Source organism: Carex rostrata, chromosome 1 (assembly GCF_964058835.1).
Source record: "Carex rostrata chromosome 1, lpCarRost1.2, whole genome shotgun sequence".
Classification (NCBI taxonomy): domain Eukaryota; kingdom Viridiplantae; phylum Streptophyta; class Magnoliopsida; order Poales; family Cyperaceae; genus Carex; species Carex rostrata.
The window spans coordinates 15,122,597-15,146,939 of record NC_135918.1 but is presented as its reverse complement, the minus strand read 5'-3'; the positions used below and the strand labels follow the sequence as shown (position 1 = coordinate 15,146,939).

General features: G+C 35.8%; 2 protein-coding genes, 2 long non-coding RNA genes and 2 pseudogenes across 5 annotated transcripts in view; 4 read left to right on the top strand and 2 right to left on the bottom strand.

Moving 5' to 3' along the window:
- Positions 1–1,857: 1,857 nt before the first annotated feature.
- Positions 1,858–4,922, top strand: LOC144560427 (P-loop containing nucleoside triphosphate hydrolases superfamily protein). The gene is made up of 4 exons (XM_078309626.1): positions 1,858–2,321; positions 3,068–3,208; positions 3,891–4,148; positions 4,502–4,922. The coding sequence occupies exons 1-4, from the start codon at positions 1,929–1,931 to the stop codon at positions 4,652–4,654; spliced, it is 945 nt and encodes a 314-aa protein (XP_078165752.1). The 5' UTR covers positions 1,858–1,928; the 3' UTR covers positions 4,655–4,922.
- Positions 4,923–8,922: 4,000 nt separating this feature from the next.
- LOC144560372 (L-type lectin-domain containing receptor kinase IX.1 pseudogene) lies at positions 8,923–11,361 on the top strand (annotated as a pseudogene). The gene has a single exon (XR_013513383.1). The product of XR_013513383.1 is annotated as an L-type lectin-domain containing receptor kinase IX.1 pseudogene (transcript).
- A 4,447-nt stretch (positions 11,362–15,808) lies between these two features.
- LOC144560356 (L-type lectin-domain containing receptor kinase IX.1-like) overlaps positions 15,809–24,343 on the top strand; it is a 40,396-nt gene continuing 31,861 nt past the window's right edge. The window contains exon 1 of the mRNA XM_078309528.1: positions 15,809–17,459. Coding sequence (XP_078165654.1) covers positions 16,577–17,459 — 883 coding nt within the window. The 5' untranslated portion in view covers positions 15,809–16,576. The remainder of the gene's footprint in view (positions 17,460–24,343) is intronic.
- On the bottom strand, positions 18,557–19,254 carry LOC144560452 (uncharacterized). Its single transcript, XR_013513402.1, has 2 exons — positions 19,014–19,254; positions 18,557–18,637 (listed from the first exon to the last, which is right to left on the bottom strand). It is a non-coding gene; the product is annotated as an uncharacterized LOC144560452 (long non-coding RNA).
- LOC144560458 (uncharacterized) overlaps positions 19,643–24,343 on the bottom strand; it is a 54,546-nt gene continuing 49,845 nt past the window's right edge. The window contains exon 5 of the long non-coding RNA XR_013513403.1: positions 19,643–20,059. This is a non-coding gene — a long non-coding RNA (uncharacterized LOC144560458). The remainder of the gene's footprint in view (positions 20,060–24,343) is intronic.
- LOC144563955 (L-type lectin-domain containing receptor kinase IX.1 pseudogene) lies at positions 21,943–24,316 on the top strand (annotated as a pseudogene).

Below are 24,343 nucleotides of genomic sequence, written 5' to 3'. Positions count from 1 at the left end.
TCGGCTCAGGCTCGGGCCAAAATAAATGAGCTGAGCCAGGGGTCAGCTCGGACCGGGCCAGCTCGGCTCGTTAAGTTACAGTGAATTTAGGGTTTAGTCCCGTATAATTTTAAGTCTAGTCCCATTTTTAAAGACGCAATTATGCAAAATTGATGTATTTTCGGTTTGGGAAGAAATGATATGGCTTTAGTTGCTTGAAGATGTGCCTGTTGGACAATTTCTTAAATTTTTTGAATGGAATTTCTTATTTTTTATTTTTCAATTTGTATAATAAGAGCCCAATAAAGCCCAACGAGCCAGCTCGTCAGCTAGCGAGCCAGCTCGTCAGCTCGCGAGCTAGCTCGGGCTGGCTTGTCACAAGCTGAGCCAGAGGTTTTGGCTCGGGTGACCTAGGTCCAGCTCGTTCGGTCCAGACTCGGGCCAAAATAAACGAGCTGAGCTAAGGCCCAGCTCGGCCCGAGCCAGCTCGTTTACAGCCCTACCACTTGGTCATTCTTACTAGTGTTGTAAATAACGAACAGGGTATTGCCAAGCAATTAATCAGAAATAATTGGCCATAATCAGAAATAATCGGTCGATTAATTGAAAAATTCCATGACAGTTTGATCACCGCCAACAACTAATCGATCGATTAATTGGTCTAAACGGACGATTTTTACAACACTGATTCTTACTTAAGAATTTATTCATATTCTCAATATATATATAATAACGCAAAAAAAAAAAAATCAATTTTAGGCATGAATTCTTATCTGAAATACAAAAATACAATTGAAACTGACGGCTCAAGATCCATTTTTTTAATTTGGCACGAATTTCAAAGCACAAATAATACTGGCCCTTGTGCCATCCCGAATAGGCACCGGCTGGGAATAAATCTGAGCCTTCCGTTTCAATTGTGTTGAGATATCCGGAAAGATACGGATCCTTAAGCCTTCAGCCTCCCACCATTAAAGCCCCTCCAATTTCTGCGGATCGTTGACCCTAGCCTGGTCCGAATTGTCTAAAGTAATTGAAAGTTTGAGTTTACATTCTAACCGTCAGATCATAATCAGGAAGGCACTGGGCCCTTTAAAGTGCGTTCAATAACAGATCGGACGGTGTGAGTCCAAACTCACAATTTGTGTTACTTTAGGAAACAAATTCGAGGAGTACTTGGCTTGTGACTTGGGGACGCCTACATGTCTAGTAATTTCCAGAAAATCAGGGGCCTCTCAGAAGAGTTGCCTTCTATACTAAAATCCCACTTGGAAATAAATCTGCTGTTATTCCGATCCTCACCGTTAATTTTCATCACGATTCGCTCTGAAAAAGTAAAGTCCCTGAGAATCGTGTAAGAAAATTTTAAACGGTTGTGATTGGAATAACAGGCTCCTGTTATATCTTTGGAATAACACCAGATTTATTCCCGATTGAGTCTATGATACCATGCATATTACGATTTGGCACTGTGTTACGGCTCTATATTTGAGTTTTTAAATTCTAATAGTCGATCTGAACCGTTCATCTTATTCTCTATATTAATATGTGTTTGGATACCAAATTTTACATTTTTTAAAATTTTTTATCATTTTTTTAGATTTATTAAAAATCACTATTTTTGAATGGTCTAGAATTTTCAGATCAAGTGATTTTCTAAATATCTAAAAAAATAGTAAAAAAATGTAAAATTTGATCTCCAAAAAACATATTAATATGGAGAATAAGATTAATAGTTTAAATAGACAGTTAGAATTTGAAAACTCGAACATAGAGCCGTAGGATAGTAACCTTGATATGCATAGTATAAAGACTCACTTTTTATTCCCACTTAATTATCCCTAAAATGTAAAGTGTTAAAGGGTTCTTAATCCCCACAAAAACCCCTCTTCCTCTCTCTCTCTCCTTCAAAAACCCTCGAACGCGACCAATTAGACCAATTTACCACTATGGCAGGAATACTTCGCTCCTGCGCCGCTCGATCCGCCCTACGCCAATTTGCCACTATGGCAGGAATACTTAGCTCCTGCGCCGCCCGATCCGCCCTACGCCGCCTCTCTAACACGGTGGTTAAACGTCGCTTCGCTGCAGCCGCCGCCATTTGGGAAGACGACGATCTCGATTACTGGACGGACTGTGAGGAGAAGGCGCACGTGCCGTTAGCTGAAGGCACGTCTTGTGAAAGGGGTCCTAGAGGCGTCCAATGGGTTTTCATGGGTACTCCTGGTTTACAGAAACACCTGTACGCTGCTAGAATGGCTCAGTTGCTTGATGTTCCGTACATCTCCATGGGTACTCTCGTCAGACAAGAGCTTGATCCAAGATCTTCTATTTACTTGAAGGTTTGTCTTTCAATTGGTTTCTGCTTCTCAGGTTTTGTTAATTGATCCCATCAATTTATCGAATTTGTTCCTAATTAAGGAAAATGAGGGTTCAGATCCTTTCTAGTTCTGATTCCTTAGTTGGTTGTGAATTATTAGGGGTGCATTTGAAAAATCCTTGTTTCTTGAAAGTTCTGGTCTTTTTTACAGAACTCAGAAATTACTTTTTTTTTTTTGTGGCAATTGATTTTCGTGTTGGTCTTTTTTTTAATTTTTTTGTTGGTAAATTTGATAATTTTGTTTTTGTGTGATCCATGAGAGATGGAAAAGAGCGTGGCGGCCATGTTCTTAGAATGTGAAGGGCAGTTTGGTAAATTCGCTTATTTGCAGGCGCTTTCTGTTAGTTGTAAGGGTAGTTTGGGAACTTTACAAGATTAGGGTTTGCTTCAGAATCAGAACCTTCTTTTTTATCTTCCCACTCTTTTGTTTGTCACGTGCAGCCAAGGTTTTTCTTTTATGTTAATTTCCAGTTTTGCCCCTCAGGTTCTCTGGTCTACTGTTAGTCAGGATAGTTGGACCATTTCTTGATTAGTTGAACTTAGTGTATTTTTCTGAGTACACCCAGGAAGTTTTGAAATTTCATAATAGTCCTTGAGAGATCCCATATTTTTTCTTTGGGTGAAAAGATTATCAGAACATTTTTTTCTACATGCAGCAGTTAAAAGAGTGTCTCTAAAGACCTTTCTTTGTTTTTCTTTGTTATGAAGATTGCAAATTCGGTGAACCAGGGCAGGCTTGTATCAGAAGAGATAATATTTGGGTTGCTTTCAAAGAGGCTAGAAGAGAGGTTTTACCGTGGCGAAACTGGGTTTATTCTTGATGGAATACCGCGAACTAGGCTTCAAGCAGTAAGTCTGATTTATTTACTGGGGTGCCTATTTGACCTCAAATAGTAACTAATAAAGCAGATTTTATATCTATGGTTGTCTAATTTTTTTGTTGGGACCTCCAATTAACTTAGGCAGGTTCTTAAATGAAACTTGTTATTAATAATGTTTCTATATACCTAGGGATGCTAATCAGGTCCGGTTTATTCAGTTTTAAACCGAACTGGGAGAATTTGGTTTAAACGGTTCGGTTTTTCCGGTTAAATGGATCTGTTTAGTTCATTTTTTAAAACAAGTGTAATAGTTTGGTTCGGTTCAGTTTAAATTTGTTTTAAAACTGGTCTGAGCATACCGACTGAAATATTTAAACCCATCTCCTGTTCGAACCAAATATTTAAAAAAATTCAAAAATTATGACATAATGTATATTGCTTGGTTCAGTTTAAAACTGTTTAGATCAAAACAACCAAACAAAAATTTTAAATCCATCTTTAAAAAAATAAAAAAATATAATGTTTATTGTTATGATTAACCTTCTTATTTCTGTTCAATCGAACAAATCTAAATTGAGTTCAGTTTGATCAGGTCGGTTTTAACCGAACTGAACCAATGAACACCCCTATATATACCTTGTTGGTGAGATAAATACAAGATGATTGGTGATGTCTACATATATTTAATCATTTTACTTGTTTTATCTCAGGAATTGCTTGATCAGATGGTGGATATAGACCTAGTAGTGAATTTAAAATCAAAGGATGAAACTATAATTAAGAATCAAATCAGGGGTGAAATTGAAACATGCTTGCACTGTGGAAGGCCATTCAACATGAACCAACCTGAATCAACCAGGTGCAACCTGTGTTTAGCAACCCGTACCCGACATCTGCAAGTGCAGTCTAATGCTGTGGTTGGACTGGAGGGTTCTCGGCTGGAGAAGATTCACCTTCACTGTGAGCAGGTAATTAGAAGTTAACATAATTTGAATTTTGGTTATAAAATTTTGAAGTTGAATGCATAGCATTTAATATATGTCCTACTCAATGTTTATTTAGTTCCTTGTAAATAAAGTTTACTTGGCAATAACTTGCTAAATTTGTGCTATTTCTTTGTGGAATCAACCTGAGGTTTTCTTTTTGGTGCATCTTTTAGAGAATCTAGCACAATTAGCATGCAAATGGAATATTTATTTTCTTGTTGCAACTTGTTCAAATAATATTTCAATTTGATTACATGGTTTGTTAGAACCTTTCCTCTGTGGAATATTCCATTTCTGATAAATTTTATTCTTATATCTTTTGTATTTTTCAACAGAGCAAGCTTTTGGAAGATTACTACAGGGGACAGAGAAAACTTATGAATTTCAATGTTTCTGGGGGCCCAGGTGAAACATGGCAAGGGTTGTTGGCTGCTTTGCAACTCCAACATATTGACACATCAAATTCTCCCCAGAAGCTTACTGTCTGAGTAGTATCTGGTGAAAACTGTTTTGTAGTTTTTTTTTTGTTATATGGGCTTTAAAAATCACTACTTATTAGAACTAGGCCCTTGAAATTTCAATGTTTCTGGGCGTGAGAGCTATGTTTTTGTCGTCTTTGTACCTCAATTTTTGTTCGTTTTGAGGAGATAAAATTGTAAGCGATTTTGCTGACGCTTATATTATGCATCTGTAATATAAAAATTTTGGTGTCCGAAATTTTGTTGAAATATTACATATTAATTATTAGTTGTTGAATATTGGCTTAAACATCACATATGCAGTAAAAGCAAAGTTGAAAATGTATATAAATCTGAATACTATGATACAACTCTTTCATCCAGTTCAATCGAAGTTAAAGAGATGGATTGAGGGACCTCTCGAACCAAAAAAAATATTTAGGCTTATTTAAATAAAATTTGAAAGTTACAGGGTTTAAACAAAACTTTTATCGTTAATAGATTGGGTTGAAGAACTTTTCAATGGAAACCCCCTTCGCTTACCCTCTTTGCACCTGAAAAAGGAAATTTTGTATTTTGCTCGTATATTAAGGCTTATAAAGTGGCATACTCGTATTTTTTTTTTTTTTTGAGAAATGTGGCATACTCGTATTTGTATGGCATACGTTTTGTAAACCCTAAAACTTATATACATTTTGTAAACCCTAAAAAACCAGGTGGCGGCGCATAACTATATATTTTGTATTTAAGGTTGTCCCTTCCTGCAACCCTAAAAGATTAGTCCTGACGGCGCAAGGACTCTATTTAAAGTTATTCTCTCCCACAACCCTCTCCATAACCTCTTGCCTCCTCCCCTCGAAAAGGAAAAAAAAAAAAAACTCATATCCTACTAGATACAGAAGACGCACACACCATGATGAAAAATGAATTTCATTAGCTCATTCTCAATTTCAACCTCCAACTCGGCTGGTATCGGTTACTGTTTTACGTAAGTCTTATCTCATATGAAAGTCAATTAATTAATTTTCTATCTTTTCGAACTAACTTTACATATTAATTGACAACAATAGTATTCTTATTCAATAATAATACGCTATGAACAAACACTTAGTTTTATTCAGGCGAGAAATATTTTCGTCCTGAAAACAAGGATGGGGATTTTTGTCCAAATTGGACAAACCTTTATTCAAATTCAAACCTAATTAAACCGTATGTCTAATATGACTCAAAATTCACACAAATAAAATAGTGTAGATTTACATATCGTGTAAATTTATTAAGTTCTAAATATATTCGCATATATCTCAACGAGTGTGTGGTATGGTTGAATTAGAAATTGATTTGGATAAAATTTGTCTAAATCGGCACAAAACCCAATTACTAAAGACCTTTTTGGTAGACATATGTCATTTGCAGTTATTTTCAAGGAGATCCCTTTTTTTTTCCAGAAATTTTGAAGGGCAAAAATATTTGTTTTCCCTCTTGTTAATTAGTCCATCTGTAAATATAAGGTAGGTCATAGGTCATATATAAAAAAATTCTTTCAATAAATAATGTTGATAACTTCAAAAACTAAGTAATTGTTAAAGTATGTCACCCAAATTGTGCTATAAACGTACTCTTGAGGTATGTTTTTTTTTAAGGGATTGAGCTTTCCAATTTTCAAAATAATAAAATATTTATTTTCTTGTGAAAAATAATTTATTGAATAATAAGTTAATTTTGTTATAATATTTAAATTAGGTATTCAAATTATTTATGTATCCATTTAATATCCGATTCATATTTCTATCCGTTTAATATCCAATTAGTATTAATTTGTATCCAAAAAATAAAAATGGATGCGTCATAAGTGGAGATAAGTTTTGATTATCAGAATATTTCTTTATATTGATTATTATTTTCTTAATCATTTCTAGGAACATTGTTAAAATGGTGAATACTAGAGGTGCACTGCAAGCTGGCCACAGAGCTCAAAGTGCAATAGAAGGTGAGTTCCAACTTCCAACAACCACTGAGCACTCCATCGGAATAACCGGTACAAGAACTATGTAATTAAGGATTAAGGCCGGTGTTTACGGAGTTCACCAAATTGGACACATTCCAACTGATCAAGAGCTGATTGTGCTCTCGGGTAGAGATGGCGCCAAGAAACACGCACATTTCATATGCTCGATGGCAACATGACTGAAACATTACAAGATTTTTTTTGGTTTTGTTAGAGATGTATCTTAGGAACTGCTTTGCCCACTGTCAAACACAGTTATGATTCTATTAGAACCTGTTAGATTTCTTAGATTTGTTAGAACATTTCATAGTGCTTGCTTATAATTGTATTACTCTGGAAAAATATTCATTGAATACCACTTTCTATTTTGCTTGCTTGGTTTTCGTTGAGGTTTTGTTAACTTTCTAATGTTTTTTCAGTCTTTCTTATTTTTCTGGTAAATTGTAATTTAAAGAGTGTGAATTACTGGTAAATTGTAATTTAAAGAGTGTGAGGAGCAGGGCGTAATTGTTGCTAGTATGATGAACATTGCAAGTGTGCCTTCATTATGTTAAATGCAACAACACCTGACAACTTCTGTCATGGTATTTCAAAAAGAACCTCTTTCTAATCTGTCTTGGGATCAGAACCTAAATTTGCACATGCCATTTATGACTTAATTTAGGTCCTTTTCTTTACACAAAACTCTGACTCACTCAACTTCAAAAACCAAAAACCAGAACAAAAAAAACAGATCAGAAACCACTTTAATGAACCAGTAATCTCCATATCAAATCCAACTTCAAAATTATAAGTTATAACCTTAACCAGCAAACAGCCAAACCAGCTTTCTATCCAGAATCAGAAAACAAGAACTACAAAGTCAAACAGCAGTAAAATACCAGATTCAGCACGAACAAAACCACAACCAAACCAGTAAATAAAAATCTATACATACCATAAATTCTGCTCCCCGAATCAGCATGATCAGAAAAACCAGATTAGTGCTCCACGCCAGAGATCAGCGTCAGAAAATAGGCAATGAGGTTCAAATCAGCTAATTCTCAAGCCTTCTCAAGCATTTGATACTGTTCCAAACGAGATCGGTTCCTCAAAGGCAATGCTGACGTCTCATTACAAAAGAAAAATAGAAATTCTGGACGCTTTTGAAAGACTTGTTGCGCCTATATTTCAAAATCCATATCACTTTTTCTACATATGTGATTCCGTTTATTAAGATCAGCTTTTTCTCAGACAATTGGCACAAGTTTTCATTATATTAATATAAAAAATAGAATATAATTTTAAGAATAACTATTTAAAAAATCAATGATTAGCGCTTGTTTTGTACTTTTATTAGTAATAACTTTTAGATAAAGAAAAACAATTTTTTAAAAATATTTTTGCATCCGGCTTTTAACTGTATCACGAAATATGATACTTAACATTAACTACTTATATCTAAATTCAGAATTTTTATTCCTAGCATATAAGCACTATTAAAAAAAATATATACATGAAGACATTTTGGATGCAAAGGTTTTACCATTCCTCAACTAAAAATTGACATTTGCGCCTTTTTCAATAGGTCTAGAAGGCACCTTTCTTTGTTGTTCACACGTGACATGTATTAGTTGACATAGGTGAACCCAAAAGGATTTTGGCTTGTACAAACCACGACATTTATAAAATAAAACTAATAATTTATGAGAATCCACTTTTAATCTAGTGACAAAAGTAATATACACTCCTTACACAAGAGGGTCCAGAATCTCTAAAGTAATCCAATTTTTGAGTTTCAATCCAGATCGTCCGACTCAAATCCGGGCCAATTCGTTCCAAGGTGGAGCAAATGGGACCATTTTAATCTGACGGTCTGGATCTAAACTAAAAAATTGAATTACTTTAGAAGATCCGAACTCCTACACAAGAATGCTCATGCGTTTCCTCAATACAAGTTAATAAATCTTATTTAGTGCCAGAGGATGAGGTGAGATAGAATTGGTAGAAAAATCTTAAAAATTGCCAGGTCAATTCTGTCACACAAAATTAACTCAGTCAGCTGCACTAGCAATTGACAGGACCTTATTTTGACAAAAATAACTATTATTTGACTTATTAGGTAACTTCAAGACCTGATAAGTCAAATAATAGTTATTTTTGTCAAAATAAGGTCCTGTCAATTGCTAGTGCAGCTGACTGAGTTAATTTTGTGTGACAGAATTGACCTGGCAATTTTTAAGATTTTTCTACCAATTCAGGTAGTGGTAACTAAAAATTCAAGGACTTCAACTATAAATTCTATCTCACCTCATCCTCTGGCACCAATGAATCTCCCACAAACAACAGTCCCCAAGCTTTCCCAATTTTAATAAACAAAATGGTGATACCTAACTTGTGCTCAAGACCAATCCAACTCTTGTACTTATGTTCAATTTATTTATTTCTTATTGTACCCCATGGTGTTTCGGTTTCATTCAACTTCAATTTCTCTGACCCCAACACCGACTATGAAAACATAAAATTTGAAGGCAATGCACACCATGATAATACGGACAAAATCGATTTGACCAGAAATACGGTAACCTCAAACCTTGAGAACAGCATAGGAAGAGCAACGTACAATCAGCCAGTGCCCTTGTGGGATAAAGATACCGGAGAGGTAACCAACTTTACAACTGAGTTCTCTTTTCTTATAAAAACTACTACTACTACTACTACAAATAACTCTGGGGATGGCTTTGCTTTCTTCCTATCTTCCTATCCATCTCAAATTCCTCCAGAAAGTGGTGGAGGGGGCCTTGGCCTTTTCAATGTCAGTACTAACATGAATGCATCGGCTAATCAGGTAGTCGCAGTCGAGTTTGATACATACTTGAATTATGTTATAGACCCAAATTCAACAGATCGATCTGTTTGCCACATTGGTATTGATGTAAACACTATTAACTCAACTTATGACCAGATCATTCCAAACTACCTTTTTGTTGGTACAAGGATGACCGCACATATTGAGTATAACAGTGGGCAAAAACTTTTGAGTCTTTCCCTTTGGCATGAAAATAACTTAACAATCCAATTCAACCTCAATGGAAGTGTTGATTTAAGCAAACAGCCAGCAATTGCATCTGTAGGCTTCTCAGCAGCCACCGGAGATTCTTTTGAAACGCACCAGATATTCTCGTGGTCCTTTAACTCAACCTTAGAAATGGATACAAAAAATAAAAAGACGAGAAATAAGTCAGTCATAGTTGGAATAGCCGTGGGCACATTTATTATGTTTATTGTAGTAGGGATCTTCACATATTATCTCAGAAAAAGGAGGTCAATCAAGAAAATCGGAGAAATTGAGGTGATTGGTGATGAATCAATTGATTACGAATTTGAAAAGGGGAGAGGACCCAAGAGGTTCCCGTACAGTGAACTGGTTGATGCAACAAATGGCTTCGGGGAGAACCAGAAACTTGGAGAAGGTGGGTTTGGATCAGTCTACAGAGGTATTTTAAAGGATGAAAACATTCATGTTGCTGTTAAGAAGGTGTCAAAAGATTCAAAGCAAGGGAAAAAAGAGTATATATCAGAGGTCAAGATTATAAGCCAACTAAGGCATCGAAATCTTGTTCAACTAATTGGTTGGTGCCATGATCATAGAGAATTTTTGTTGGTTTATGAATTGATGCACAAGGGAAGCCTCGACAAACACCTTTATAGCAATGAAACTTTTCTAACTTGGCCGATTAGGCACAATATAGCACTAGGGCTAGGCTCTGCTCTTCTATACCTCCATGAGGAGTGGGAGCAATGTGTTGTGCATAGAGATATCAAGCCAAGCAACATAATGTTAGATTCCTCATTCAATGCTAAGCTCGGTGATTTTGGCCTTGCTAGACTTATTGATCACAACCAAGAAGTAGAAACAGTTGCTGCTGGCACCAAGGGTTATATAGCACCAGAATGTGTCCTTGGCATGGCAAATCCAAGCACACATTCCGATGTTTTCAGTTTTGGAGTTGTCTTGTTGGAAATTACATGTGGAAGGAGGCCCATAATGCCTCAACAGGATCAAAGGAAGGTGAGTTTAGTTGAATGGGTTTGGAATTTGTACGGGCAGAATGCACTTATGGAGGCTGTCGATTCAAGTTTAAATGGTGATTTCATAAAAGAAGAAGTCGAATGTCTGATGATTGTTGGTTTATGGTGTGCACACCCGGAAAAATCCTCACGCCCATCTATTAGGCAGGCCATGAGTGTTTTGCACTTTCAAGCTAATTTACCAATTCTTCCTCCAAAAATGCCTATGCCGGTGTATACTGTTCCATTGGATCCTAATATGCAATTTTATACCACCGCCTCCGAGGCTACTTCAAGTGGCGTAGCAAAGAATTCCACCAAGTCGGCTCCTGCTCCATCTTCAGACTCTTCCTGGCTGCTGAAACAAGAACCAAGAACATTCTAAACAATAAATTTGCCAAAAAAAAAAAGTTTCCTCTGTTTTGTTTTTTTTTCTTTAGTGCTTTTAAATGCACAGTATTACAATGATACCTATTTGGGAGTGTTTTTTTTTCAGTGTTTTGTGTATCATTAATCTTTTATTTCCAGCTGGCTGTATAAATTGCCTATAATCTTTTGCTATGGTGATTCTCGTTCGTTACGAAGTTCAAATGTTACGCGTTTCTCAGGTTTAGCTTACCTATTTGTCTATTTCTGTTTATGTTAATTTTTTATAACCTTTTGAATTTTGATGAAATGGAGGAGAATATCACACATTTGTAATAACCTCCCTGCATGAAATTTCACACAAATGCTGGCATGTGATTGCTACCATTTCCATCTATAACACGTACAACATCAGGCTGCAATCTCACCATTGAGCTGGTTCAATTTCCTTTCAGCTTCCTATCAATTGGTCTATCTGCGAAAGATATAGCACAATTTGAATATTAACTCAGCTTCCCTATTTGGTATCTTCATCTATCTAAAATCCAGCAAATGGGTTCCTCTCTGGTTATGATCTGAATCAGGCTGAGCTTAGAATTGCTTGATCTGATCGGCTGAGAAAAGTTTTTGGTGTTTGCTTCAGGCTTGGCATTGCGAGTTTTCTTATGCTGGTTAGTTGGAAGGAGATTTGACAGAATGTGCAACATAATCTAAATATACTAATAAATTAAATTTTTACATTATATTACTATTTCTTAGATAGAAAGAAAATTTACTTGATATAAAGGATTCTAAACTATTTAAAAGTAGTAATTTTTTATCTATCCAGAAAATTAGTAAAAATGTTTTAAAAATGTATAAGTTATTTTGTAAGTAATTTTATATAGAGATCATGTTGAACGGTTCAAATCAATTGTTTGGATTTTAACAACATAGATATTGATCCATAATATAGATTGATCTGCACCATGCATAGTCTCCAAGTACATTCTAATATGGAGAACATGTTGGGCGCTTCAAATCGACTATTTGGACTTCGAAAATACAAAAATGAATTATAAGTATATGCTCTTATATGCTAATGTAAGTAGAGTTGCCAATCTCTATATGTATGAATGTATGTATTTGTCATAAAAAATGTCCTAAACAAGTTTTGTAAAGAAGGGAAATAAATCTGTTGTGAAAGATTGGACTTAAAACAAAATAAAAAAATAAAGAAGAATAGATAAAGATACAATGTGAGGTTCGATTCAAACAATTTATGAGTTTCAATTGACATATTCAATTGACTTATTCAATTGAATTGACTTATTCAATTGAATTGACTTATTCAATACTTGGTCCAGTAATGAATTGATTTTATATGTGAGATTTATTAACAAATTGACTAATTCAATTGTCAAAAACTTAACAAATAAGTTGATGTTACATTTTACTTCATTTTTGTTTTTTAGCCTTTTTATTCCAATTTTATGAAGAAATTGATGTTGATTTGGCTTCTTGTTTTATCTCATTTGTTTTTAAAACAAAAACAACTGGTGATAAAGGCGGCATCTTTTACCATGGCCCGTGATGGTGCAAGTGGAGGTGGTGTTCGTACTGAGACAATAAGTCTTTTCTTTTTTTGTGCTTTTATGCAATTAGGGATTTAGTAGGGGTGAAAACGGTATAGATAATATCCAAATATCCGTGTGGATAAGGATACTGATATGGTTTTAATTAATCCGAATAATAGATATAAATACCATATATTTTAATATATATTATGAAAAATATATGTTAGTCACCATTATAATTAGATAAATTTTATGAAGTTCAATATTTTTTTATATTTTTAATATTATTTCAATAAATATCTGATCTGATTCGACCCATATTTGTATCCGTATCTGAAAAATGAAAAAAAAATGATATAGATGTAGTTGTACCACTATCTGCTCTGTATCCGCTCCGTTTTCACCCCTAGGTTTTAGACATGAAAAATAATTGATAGCTGCAATGTAAAATTTTGTTTATTGCAGATAAATGCTGAAGGTGTCACGAGAAAATTCTACGGAGGGGATACATTGCCTCTATGGCATGGCATGATGAACTGGAGCCCACAAACTCCTTGCTTGATATCCTCTCTTCTTCGGTACCTGAACGGAGCCCATGAGTACTTGGTCAAAATTTCTCTCGTGTAAGGATAATTATGTGCATCTTTTTTTCTTCTTAGTTAAATGCTTGGATTTTCTCATATGTAATAAATTACATGGATTGAACTTTCTAAACAAAGATTTTATGACAGTGATGTTGAATTTATTGATAATCTTTTTAAGCCTGTTGTATTTTTATTATTGTGCATTTTTTTCTTGGTAGTTTAGGTATGGGTTAACATATCTGAAAATCTAGTTTGTCAGGGATGTGTGCTGATTGGTACATGGGAATCGAATCATTGTACATAACCATTTTGTGATTTCCAGTGTTTTAAAATGTGGTTTTGTTCATGCATGCGGAAGGCCACTGCATACCGTTTATGCGGTATGCGGATTTAAAAATAAAAATTCACATATATATATAGGAATATGCTAGCATGCTATAGCATAGAGGACCTCCGTGCAACGGCTCAATATTTGACTTTTCAAAATCCTAACAGTCGATTCAAACTGTTAATCTTGTTCTCCATATTAATATGTGTTTGGTGACCAAATTTTACATTTTTTGAAATTATTTTACAATTTTTTTAGATTTATTAAAAATCATTGTTTTCAACAAATTTGGACTATAAAAAAATAGCTATTTTCAATAAATCTAAAAAAATAATAAAAAAATTCCAAAAGATCAGAAGAGGGTCAACGCAAAAGGCAGCATAGTATTTAGTTTCCAATAAATGTAATATCTTGACAATTAATGTAATATTTAGACAATCCTAGATTAAGGAAATAACTAGAAAAGCTATATGAGAGGCTGTTGTGCTGTGTTTATATTTTCTAATAATTTGACATGGTATCAGAACCATTATTTGTGATTATGTGGAAGTGAGGGTAGCTTAAATCAACTTCCTGTGCAATCGGATATTGATACTGCATAGTCGCTGTTTTTGTTTCTCTTCTTTCTCTTGTTTTCTTTTATTTTCCACTGTTATGCCTGAAAAATCAATGGATGATAAACCGGATAACACCTTTCTTTTGGAAAACTTAACTAATGCTCTATCTCAAATTCTTCTTAAGCAGAAACCGAATAATCCAAGTCATGATGAATTAGCTTCCGCAATGACAATTAAACTTGATGGCAAGAATTTTTATCTATGGTCACAGATATTGAAGATGAAACTTGCCGAAAGAGATAAACTCGGTTATATTGATGAGACAAATCTTCAACCTTCTCCGACCAATGTGGTTAGTAGATGATTCTATTGTCAAAGATTTCTTGATCAATTCAATGGTTTTGTCACTAATAGGTAACTTTCTTTCGTATTCTACTGCCAAAGATTATTTGTTTATTTGTGGAATTTGACAGTTACCCAGTATGGACTAAGGAGATTATTTTTCTAACAAAACAGAGAGAGTAGATTAAACAGGAGATTGACAATTTAATGGTTTCAAATTTCAATCCAGGCACGAATCATTAAATAAGTTTAATGGTCATTCTTGCCTCTTTTATGTGTGTAATAATCCAACATCACGAATTAGACTGGCCAAAATTATACAGAAAGCAATCAATTACTAAGCCCAATCATTGTTGGTATTGGGATTATCAGCTAATATTAATCAGCCTTAAGGGCTTAAATCTAATTTGTAAAACCCCCAAGCAAATCACCAGCAAAAAAACTGAACTGTTCTTACCAGTTTTTTTGCTTATACAAACCAGCAGCAAAAAATAACTCATCTGTTAATATAAGTTTCTTTTACCAGAAAAAATCCAAGCAAAAACTAGCAGGAAAAAAAACAGCTGTTTTCTTCAATAGCTCTTACCAGCAAAAACTGTTTACAAGAAACCCCTTACCAGAAAAACTGTTTACCAGAAAACCCATTACCAGAAATCTAACATTATTACCAGAAAAACCAACCAATTCAGATCTGAACTGATACCTGTACCAGTAACCAGTTTTTTTTTTAAAAAAAAAAAAAAAAAATCAGAAACCACATAAATTTTTTCACTTATCTGAGGGCTCTTAAGCCAAGTTAATAAGCAATTTGGTCTCAGATCTTGACCTCAGTCGAAGATGCCAAGTCTTGACAACATGGTGGTAAGAATCCAACAAGAGGAGTCTAGGAGAGCCCTCATGAACCCTCGACAGTTGCAAACCATTTTTACTCTATATTTTTTTTATATTACTTGGTGGTGTTACAAACCAATTAGAGTATCAATTCGTTTCTGTGACTTGGTTAGAAGCGAGGTGGAGAAGGTAACAACCGACTTCAACCTTGGCACTGACCGCCTCTCGTCAAACACTCAGTAAACATACCTGTTAAGAGTATATACAGAAATATCAAAGTCTTCCAAATTAAGTTCTAAAAGGTACTTAAAAAACCGAACCATAAAGCATCTATACGCGCTCTAATAAATTAAACTTCAAAGGTAAAAATTGTTGAGCAAATTGGAAACACAACTCCAAATCTGCTGTTATCCTAGCAATATAGCCGGGCCTGTTATCCCTCATTTCCTCTCCCCTCTCTCTCTCCTGAACGGATTTTGTCATGTCGCCAGGCGAGCTGTCAACCAGGCACCAGCACTTGCGCCATGTCCCCATCCATGCTGTTTCTTTGTCGCATTCAGGTTTAGTGTTGTAATAATACCCTTTAAGGGTATACCTACCCTGCCCGCCCGTGCCCGCCGTCGGGGGTACCCGTGCCCGAGCCCGGGTATGGGTCGGGTACTCAGGTACGCGGGTACGGACAAAAAACGGACCGGACAGATTTTTTTAGACAAATACCCGACCATACCCTACCTGACCATACCCGTACCCGACCATACCCGTATTTAATTCAAAATTCAAAAACCCAAATATTGAAGTATTGAACCGGACCGGACCTACCCAAGTCATTTTGTGTATATATATATATATATATACACACTAATACACACTATTTGATATTAAAGTATTGAACTATTCAGATTGTTAAAAAAAAAAAAAAAAAAAAAAAGATCAAATAATAATTTAAATTGTTCCGTGAATCTAAACGTACTCTGTGCAAATTTTAACGCTGAGACCCAACTTTTAAATAATGATTTGTCCAAATTCCTTTGAGCAAAACCTCCACCCTCAAAACTAAATATGATACCAAATTAAATTCATATAACTTCATGACCTAATAAGATCAAATAATAGTTATTTTTGTCAAACAAAGGTCTTGTCAATTGCTGACTGAGTTAATTTTGTGTGACAGAATTGACCCGGCAATTTTTAAGATTTTTCTACCAATTCGAGTAGTGGCAACTAAAAATTTAAGGACTTTAACTATAAATTCTATCTCACCTCATCCTCTGGCACCAATGAATCTCCCACAAACAACAGTCACCAAGCTTTCTCAATTTTAATAAACAAAATGGTGATACCTGACTTGTGCTCAAGACCAATCCAACTCTTGTACTTATCTTCAATTTATTTATTTCTTATTGTACCCCATGGTGTTTCGGTTTCATTCAACTTCAATTTCTCTGACCCCAACACCGTCAATGAAAACATCACATTTGAAGGTAATGCATACTATGATAATACGAACAAAATCGATTTGACCAAAAATTCGGCAACCTCAAGCCTTGGGAACAGCACAGGAAGAGCAACGTACAATCAGCCAGTGCCCTTGTGGGATAAAGATACCGGAGAGGTAACCAACTTTACAACCCGGTTCTCTTTTCTTATACAAAATACTACACCAGATAACTTTGGGGATGGCTTTGCTTTTTTCCTATCTTTGTATCCATCTCAAATTCCTCAACAAGCTGATGGCCAGTACTTTGGCAAATATCTTGGTCTTTTCAATTCCACTACCGGCATGAATGCATCGGCTAATCAAGTAGTTGCAGTTGAGTTTGATACCTTCTTGAATCAGATTATAGATCCAAATTCAACAGATCGATCTGTTTGCCACATTGGTATTGATGTAAACATGATCGAATCAACTTCTTACCAGCTCATTTCAAACTCCCTCTTTGTTAATGAAAGGATGACAGCACATATTGAGTATAACAGTTGGCAAAAACTTTTGAGTCTCTCCCTTTGGCATGAGGCCAACTCAACAATCCAATTCAGCCTCAATGCAACTGTTGATATAAGGAACCTGCCAGCAAATGCATCTGTAGGCTTCTCAGCTGCCACGGGATCATCCATTGAAACGCACCAGATCTTCTGGTGGTCTTTTAACTCAACCTTAGGGATGAAAACATTGGTCAGCAAAGATAAAAACAAGATAAATGTGCCGCTCATAAGTGGAATAGTCGTGTGCACATTTATTATATTTATTGTAGTAGGGATATTCTTCATATATCATCTCAGAAAAAGGAGCTCAATCAAGAAAATCTGAGAAATTGAGGTCATTGGTGATGAATCAATTGATTACGATTTTGAAAAGGGGAGAGGACCCAAGAAGTTCCCGTACAGTGAACTGTTTGATGCAACAAATGGGTTTGGGGAGAACGAGAAACTCGGAGAAGGGGGGTTTGGATCAGTCTACAGGGGTATTTTAAAGGATGAAAACATTTATGTTGCTGTTAAGAGGGTGTCAAAAGATTCAAAGCAAGGGAAAAAAGAGTATATATCAGAAGTCCGGATCATAAGCCAACTAAGGCATCGAAATCTTGTTCAACTAATTGGTTGGTGCCATGATCATGGAGAATTTTTGTTGGTTTATGAATTGATGCACAAGGGAAGCCTCGACAAACACTTGTATAGCAAAGAAACTTTTCTAACTTGGCCAATTAGGCAAAATATAGCACTAGGGCTAGGCTCTGCTCTTCTCTACCTCCATGAAGAGTGGGAACAATGTGTTGTGCATAGAGATATTAAGCCAAGCAACATAATGTTAGATTCCTCATTCAATGCTAAGCTCGGTGATTTCGGCCTTGCTAGACTCATTGATCACAACCAAGAAGTAGAAACTGTAGCTGCTGGCACCAAGGGTTTTATAGCACCAGAATGTGTCCTTGGCACGGCAAATGCAAGCACGCATTCTGATGTTTTCAGTTTTGGAGTTGTCTTGTTGGAGATTGCATGTGGAAGGAGACCCATAATGCCTCAAAAGGATCAAAGGAAGGTGAGTTTAGTTGAATGGGTTTGGGATTTGTATGGGCAGAATGCACTTATGGAGGCTGTTGATTCAAGTTTAAATGGTGATTTCATAAAGGAAGAAGTCGAGTGTTTGATGATTGTTGGTTTATGGGGTGCACACCCGGAAAAATCCTCACGTCCATCTATTAGGCAGGTCATGAGTGTATTGCACTTTCAAGCTAATTTACCAATTCTTCCTCTAAAAATGCCGATGCCAGTGTATGCTATTCCATTGGATCCTAATATGCAATTTTATACCACCTCCTCTGAGGCTACTTCAAGTGGCGTCACAAAAAATTTCACCAAGTCGGCTGCTGCTCCATCTTCAGACTCTTCGTGGCTGCTGAAACAAGAACCGAGAACGTTCTAAATAATGAATTGGCAAACATAGTTTCCTCTGGTTTTTTATTTGTTTTTCTATTGCATTGATAGCTGTTGTGCTTTTTTTTAATGTTCTTCTTGCAATACATACTGTGTATAATTATTCTTTTCTTCCCTTTTTTGGCACATTTAGTTGTGATAGTAGCATTTTTCTTCTCCAATACGTTATGCTAAACCAGATAGCACTATGAATTGCTCAGAATCTGTTTGTATTGAGTTGGCATGTCTACAAATCAGGTTCAACTTACCTAATTGTCTATTTCTGTTTACATTCATTTTTCATAGCCATTGAATTTTTGATGAAATAGAAAGGACTTTCGCACATCTGTACTTACCTTCACACAAATGTCAGCATGTTGCTACCATTTCCATCTATCACAAGTACGATACCACATTGCAATCTCGCCATTCCTCCCAAATCAAAAACCCAAACACTCTCAAATTGTACTTGATTGATTTCCTTTTGCCTTCTCACCAGCACTCAAAATCCACAAGATTACACCAGCTATCTATCTGCAAAAGATACAGCACAATTTGTCAACTTCAGTTTCCTGTTTTGAACTTTACCTAGCCTCCCTTTTTGGTGCCTTCATCAATCTAAAATCCAGCAAATGGGTTCTTCTCAGGTTATGATCTGACTCTGGCTGTGGTTAGAAATACTAAACAAAAGCTATTAATACCTAGGTCAAATGATTAATTGGATGTTTAGGCAAATTAGCCCCATCACATGGCAATTAATCCTTGAATATTAATTAATCATCACGCAATCCTGAATCATGCAAATATGCAGTAACTAAGCCTCAAGATAGAATCACATAAAAGCTTGAATGCACAACTTATCCCAACTAAAGAAGCCAACAACAACATTGAAAAACATGACGTCGGGAAGATAGGTATGGTAGGTGCATTTCTAGGTATCACTGAAACAACACTGTTATTTATTTTTTATTTATTTTTGGTATGAGAATGGTTTCTTAACATGTGAGAATATCAAGATTGATCACTAATCTTGGCAAAACTGTCAATTTCTGCGTTAATTTCAGAAACAAAGTATAAATGATGCTCAATTGCATAATTAACCAATAAAAAACTTGATATTTTTCCAAAGTCTAACTCACACTGGAAAATCTATTTCGCTGGATTTGGCACCAAACTATAAATACTATAAGAAAATTTCCATGTGAAAAGAGTTTTCCTTCAAGCGCATAAGGGATTGCCTCAGCTTGGACTTTAGAAGGAGGATTCCAGTTAAAGATAATGCTCACTCACATTATAACACGCCAGAGGAGATTACTGGTACAGCCAGAGGCTGCATCCAAAGAGAAAAGAGTTGTCAGTGTTCTCCTTCCTCCATTCACACTAGATAAATAAAATTGCCAATCTAAAGAATGGAATAAAAATCTTCAGAAATTAGGTTAAGAATAAAAGATTTGAGTTCCTAGGGTTTAACACCGCCAGTTTAATTTTATTGATTTGATTTTTGAATATAGAATGTTAAACTTGTTAACACTTACAATTCCCATGAGGAACTTTCAAAGCCTTAAAAATTATATAAAATTCGTAGATAAAAAGGAAAACTTATAAACTCCACAAAGTAAATTCATTAAGTTTACAAATTCACATCATATAAACCCAAAATCCCAAGTACCAATAGTCTACATAAGTAAAATTAAACACATTAAACAACAATTGGTGGTTCACTAGTTCACAGCTTAAATTAATCACATCACACAACAATTGGTGGTTCAATTGTTCAGGAATTCACTAAAAAAATACACTTCTTAATTGTTCTAATATTTTATCGAATAGAAAAAGAAAGCTGAACTGCTAATTGAGCTACCATGCTAGATTGATAGGAGTGAGAGATCGGTCTAAAACACAAAGGAAGTAAGCTATTATGCTATTACCTTCAGTTGAAGCTCAAATATACAAGCTGAGAAGATAGAGAGAAGAGAAGGTCGGGACTGGGAAGGAGAGCGCAATACACAAAAAAGGAAAGTGTGAATTCGGTGATAGTGGGGGCGCTAAAGAAATGCTTTTCCGAAATAAAAGAATGAAGCGGTCAGGGGTAAAGCTATTAACAGAGCAATTTTCAAGTCATACTGCGCACCGACTAAAGAATCCAAAGAGCAGCTCATCTGGCTCTTGCTCTGCACTAAGCGAGAACTATTTTGTTAAAATCTTTACCCAAATTGAGTTCGTCTAAAATTGAAATTCACGAGCGGATTAGAAGAGAACGGCTTTTATGGAGAACGCATCCTCGGCATTAACGCACCTTTTGTGTTTAGCTCCGGAACGTCCGATTAGAATACGGGCTCTTTAATATTCGTGCCGATTTAAATCGGACGAACAGATCTAATCTCAATATTAGAGTTAACTCAAGAGGAAACCAATTCTGTTTTAAGACGGCGTTAAGAATTCGAATGGTTCGTAACTTTACTGATATAAGAAACGTTTTTAAGTGCCAATTACCGTTAAAAAAGTTTCTGTCACATTTAAGTGCCAAACTGTCAATGCCACAATCTACATTAAAGTCACTTGGTCAACAGTCCAGATCAACAAATTAATGTCCATATCATCTAGGGTGTAAACGGTCGGATACGGATCGGATAGTGGTCTTACCGTATCCGTATCCGTTATAATTTTTTGGATACGGATACGGATACGGATAGTCTCGGATACGGATACGGATCGGATATTAAATGTTACGAATACGGATCGGATATCGGACGGATACGGATATTTTTTATAATTAGCTTGTTAGTTACAAAATATCTATTATATTATTAAAATATTAGTCACTAATTATGTCATAGTGTTATATTGTTCATCAAAATATATATCTATATGCAATTTAATAAATTATTCGTACAATATGCAATTTAATAAATCAATTTAAAAACATATATCACATTTATTGTGGTTTAAAGTATAAACGGTCGGATACGGATAGTAAAATGCCTTACCGTATCCGTATCCGTTATAATTTTTCGGATACGGATACGGATACGGATAGTTTCGGATACGGATACGGATCGGATAATTTAAGTACTTTTCCGGATTCGGATTCGGATGAAATCGGATATTATCCGATCCGTTTACACCCCTAATATCATCACACCTGATAAATATGTATTTCTGATTTTATTTTAATAATGCTTGTAAGTATTACTTAATTTAATGAAGAGAAATGCAGTTGTTGACTGGGGGTCAATGGGGTCAATGTCTTTGTAAGTTTCATTTATTAGCACCAATAATTGTGCCTCAATAATTTTCCCCCAAACTACACTCACCAAGCCTTTTACATTGGTTCCGGTTGCAAAAGCTTCCACAAACAACAGTCACCGAGCATTCCAAGGTTTTAATAAGCAAAATGGTGATACCTGGCTTGTGCTCAAGACCAATCCAATTCTTATACTTGTCTTCAATTTATTTATTTCTTCTTGTACCCCATGGTGTTTCGGTTTCATTCAACTTCAGTTTCTCAGACCGCAGCAACGAGAAAAACATCACATTTGAAGGAGATGCATCCTATGATAATCCGGGCAAATTAATAGATTTGACCAAAAATTCGGCAACCTCAGGCCTTGCGGACAGCACAGGAAGAGCAACGTACAATCAGCCAGTGCCCTTGTGGGATAAAGATACTGGAGAGGTAACCAACTTTACAACCCGGTTCTCTTTTCTTATACAAAATACTACACCAAATAACTTTGGGGATGGCTTTGCTTTCTTCCTATCTTCCTATCCATCTCAAATTCCTCCTGACGGAGGGGGCCTCAATCTTGGCCTTTTCAATTCCTCTACGGCCATGAATGAATCGGCTAATCAGGTAGTCGCAGTCGAGTTTGATACATACTTGAATCAGATTATAGATCCAAATGCAACAGATTTAACTGATTGCCACATTGGTATTGATGTAAACATGATTAAATCGACTTCTTTCATGCTCATTCGAAATTACCTCTTTATTGGTACAAGGATGATTGCAGAGATTAAATATAACAGTTCAATAAAACTTTTGAGTCTTTCCCTTTGGCAAGAAAAAGACTTGACAAACCAATTCAACATCAATGCAACTGTTGATTTACACTCTGATCGGAATAAAAACTGAGGAGAAAAGAATTCAATTCAATAGAAAAGAAAGGATTATGATTGATTTGGAATTGAATTTTGTTGATTGGAAGGAGTAAACTGCATAAGCGAATTCAATATTTGACAATGAAAGAAAAGTCTAAAAGTTCAATTAATTTACAAAGGACTGCCATTGCCATTACTCAAAAGGAAACCTTCGTAACAGAAGGAAGAAATAGCCAAAAAAATCCAAAACGAAGCGAAGACGAAGAGGTGAAACTCATGGCTCCTCATTAACTCAGTCAGATCCATACTTTAACTCTTCCCTCCCTGCCTCTCCTCCTCCTTTAGTTACAACTTTCTCATAAAGCTGGGGTCCACAGCTTCTCCCACAACAACGAAAGGGCAGGTACGTGCAACAACAGATAGATGAGGGTAGCGACGTAATTTTATCTCAACGAAATCGTTTCTCATCAAATACCTTCAACTTTCACGTGATTTTGTTGGAGGAAATATGTCCTCTCAAATCCATCCGAATCAAATCATCTCCCTTTGAGATCTATGTTCCGATCAGACAACGGAAAAGAATTCCGATTCTATTTCTCGTTTGAGCAAAAAAATTTTTGTTCCGATCATAGGGTTAAGGAAACTGCCACCAAATGCATCTGTGGGCTTCTCAGCAGCCACTGGAGCAAGTTTTGAAGCGCACCAGTTATTCTGGTGGTCTTTTAACCCAACCTTAGAAATGAAGCAAATTTTCCCCAATTTAGCTCCATCAGAAGCCCCATCACCCAAAGCCCCACTTATAAAAAATAAAAACACAATAAATGTGCCGGTCATAGTTGGAATAGTCGTGTGCACATTTATCATATTTCTTTTAGTAGGGATGTTTATATATCATCTCAGAAAAAAAAGATCAATCAAGAAAATCAGAGAAATTGAGGTGATTGTTGATGAATCGATTGATGAAGAATTTGGAAAGGGAAGAGGACCCAAGAGGTTCCCATACAGTGAACTGGTTGATGCAACAAATGGTTTCAGGGATAACGAGAAACTTGGAGAGGGTGGGCTTGGATCAGTCTATAGAGGTACTTTAAAGGATGAAAACATTGATGTTGCTCTTAAGAGGGTGTCAAAAGATTCAAAGCAAGGGAAGAAAGAGTATATATCGGAGGTCAGGATTATAAGCCAACTAAGGCATCGAAATCTTGTTCAACTAATTGGTTGGTGCCATGATCATGCAGAATTTTTGTTGGTTTATGAATTGATGCACAAGGGAAGCCTCGACAAACACCTTTATAGCAATGAAACTTTTCTAACTTGGCCGATTAGGCACAATATAGCACTAGGGCTAGGCTCTGCTCTTCTATACCTCCATGAGGAGTGGGAACAATGTGTTGTGCATAGAGACATCAAGCCAAGCAACATAATGTTATATTCCTCATTCAATACTAAGCTCGGTGATTTCGGCCTTGCTAGACTTATTGATCACAACCAAGAAGTAGAAACGGTTGCTGCTGGCCACAATGCCTCAACAGGATCAAAAGAAGGTGAGTTTAGTTAAATGGGTTTGGGATTTGCACGGTACGAA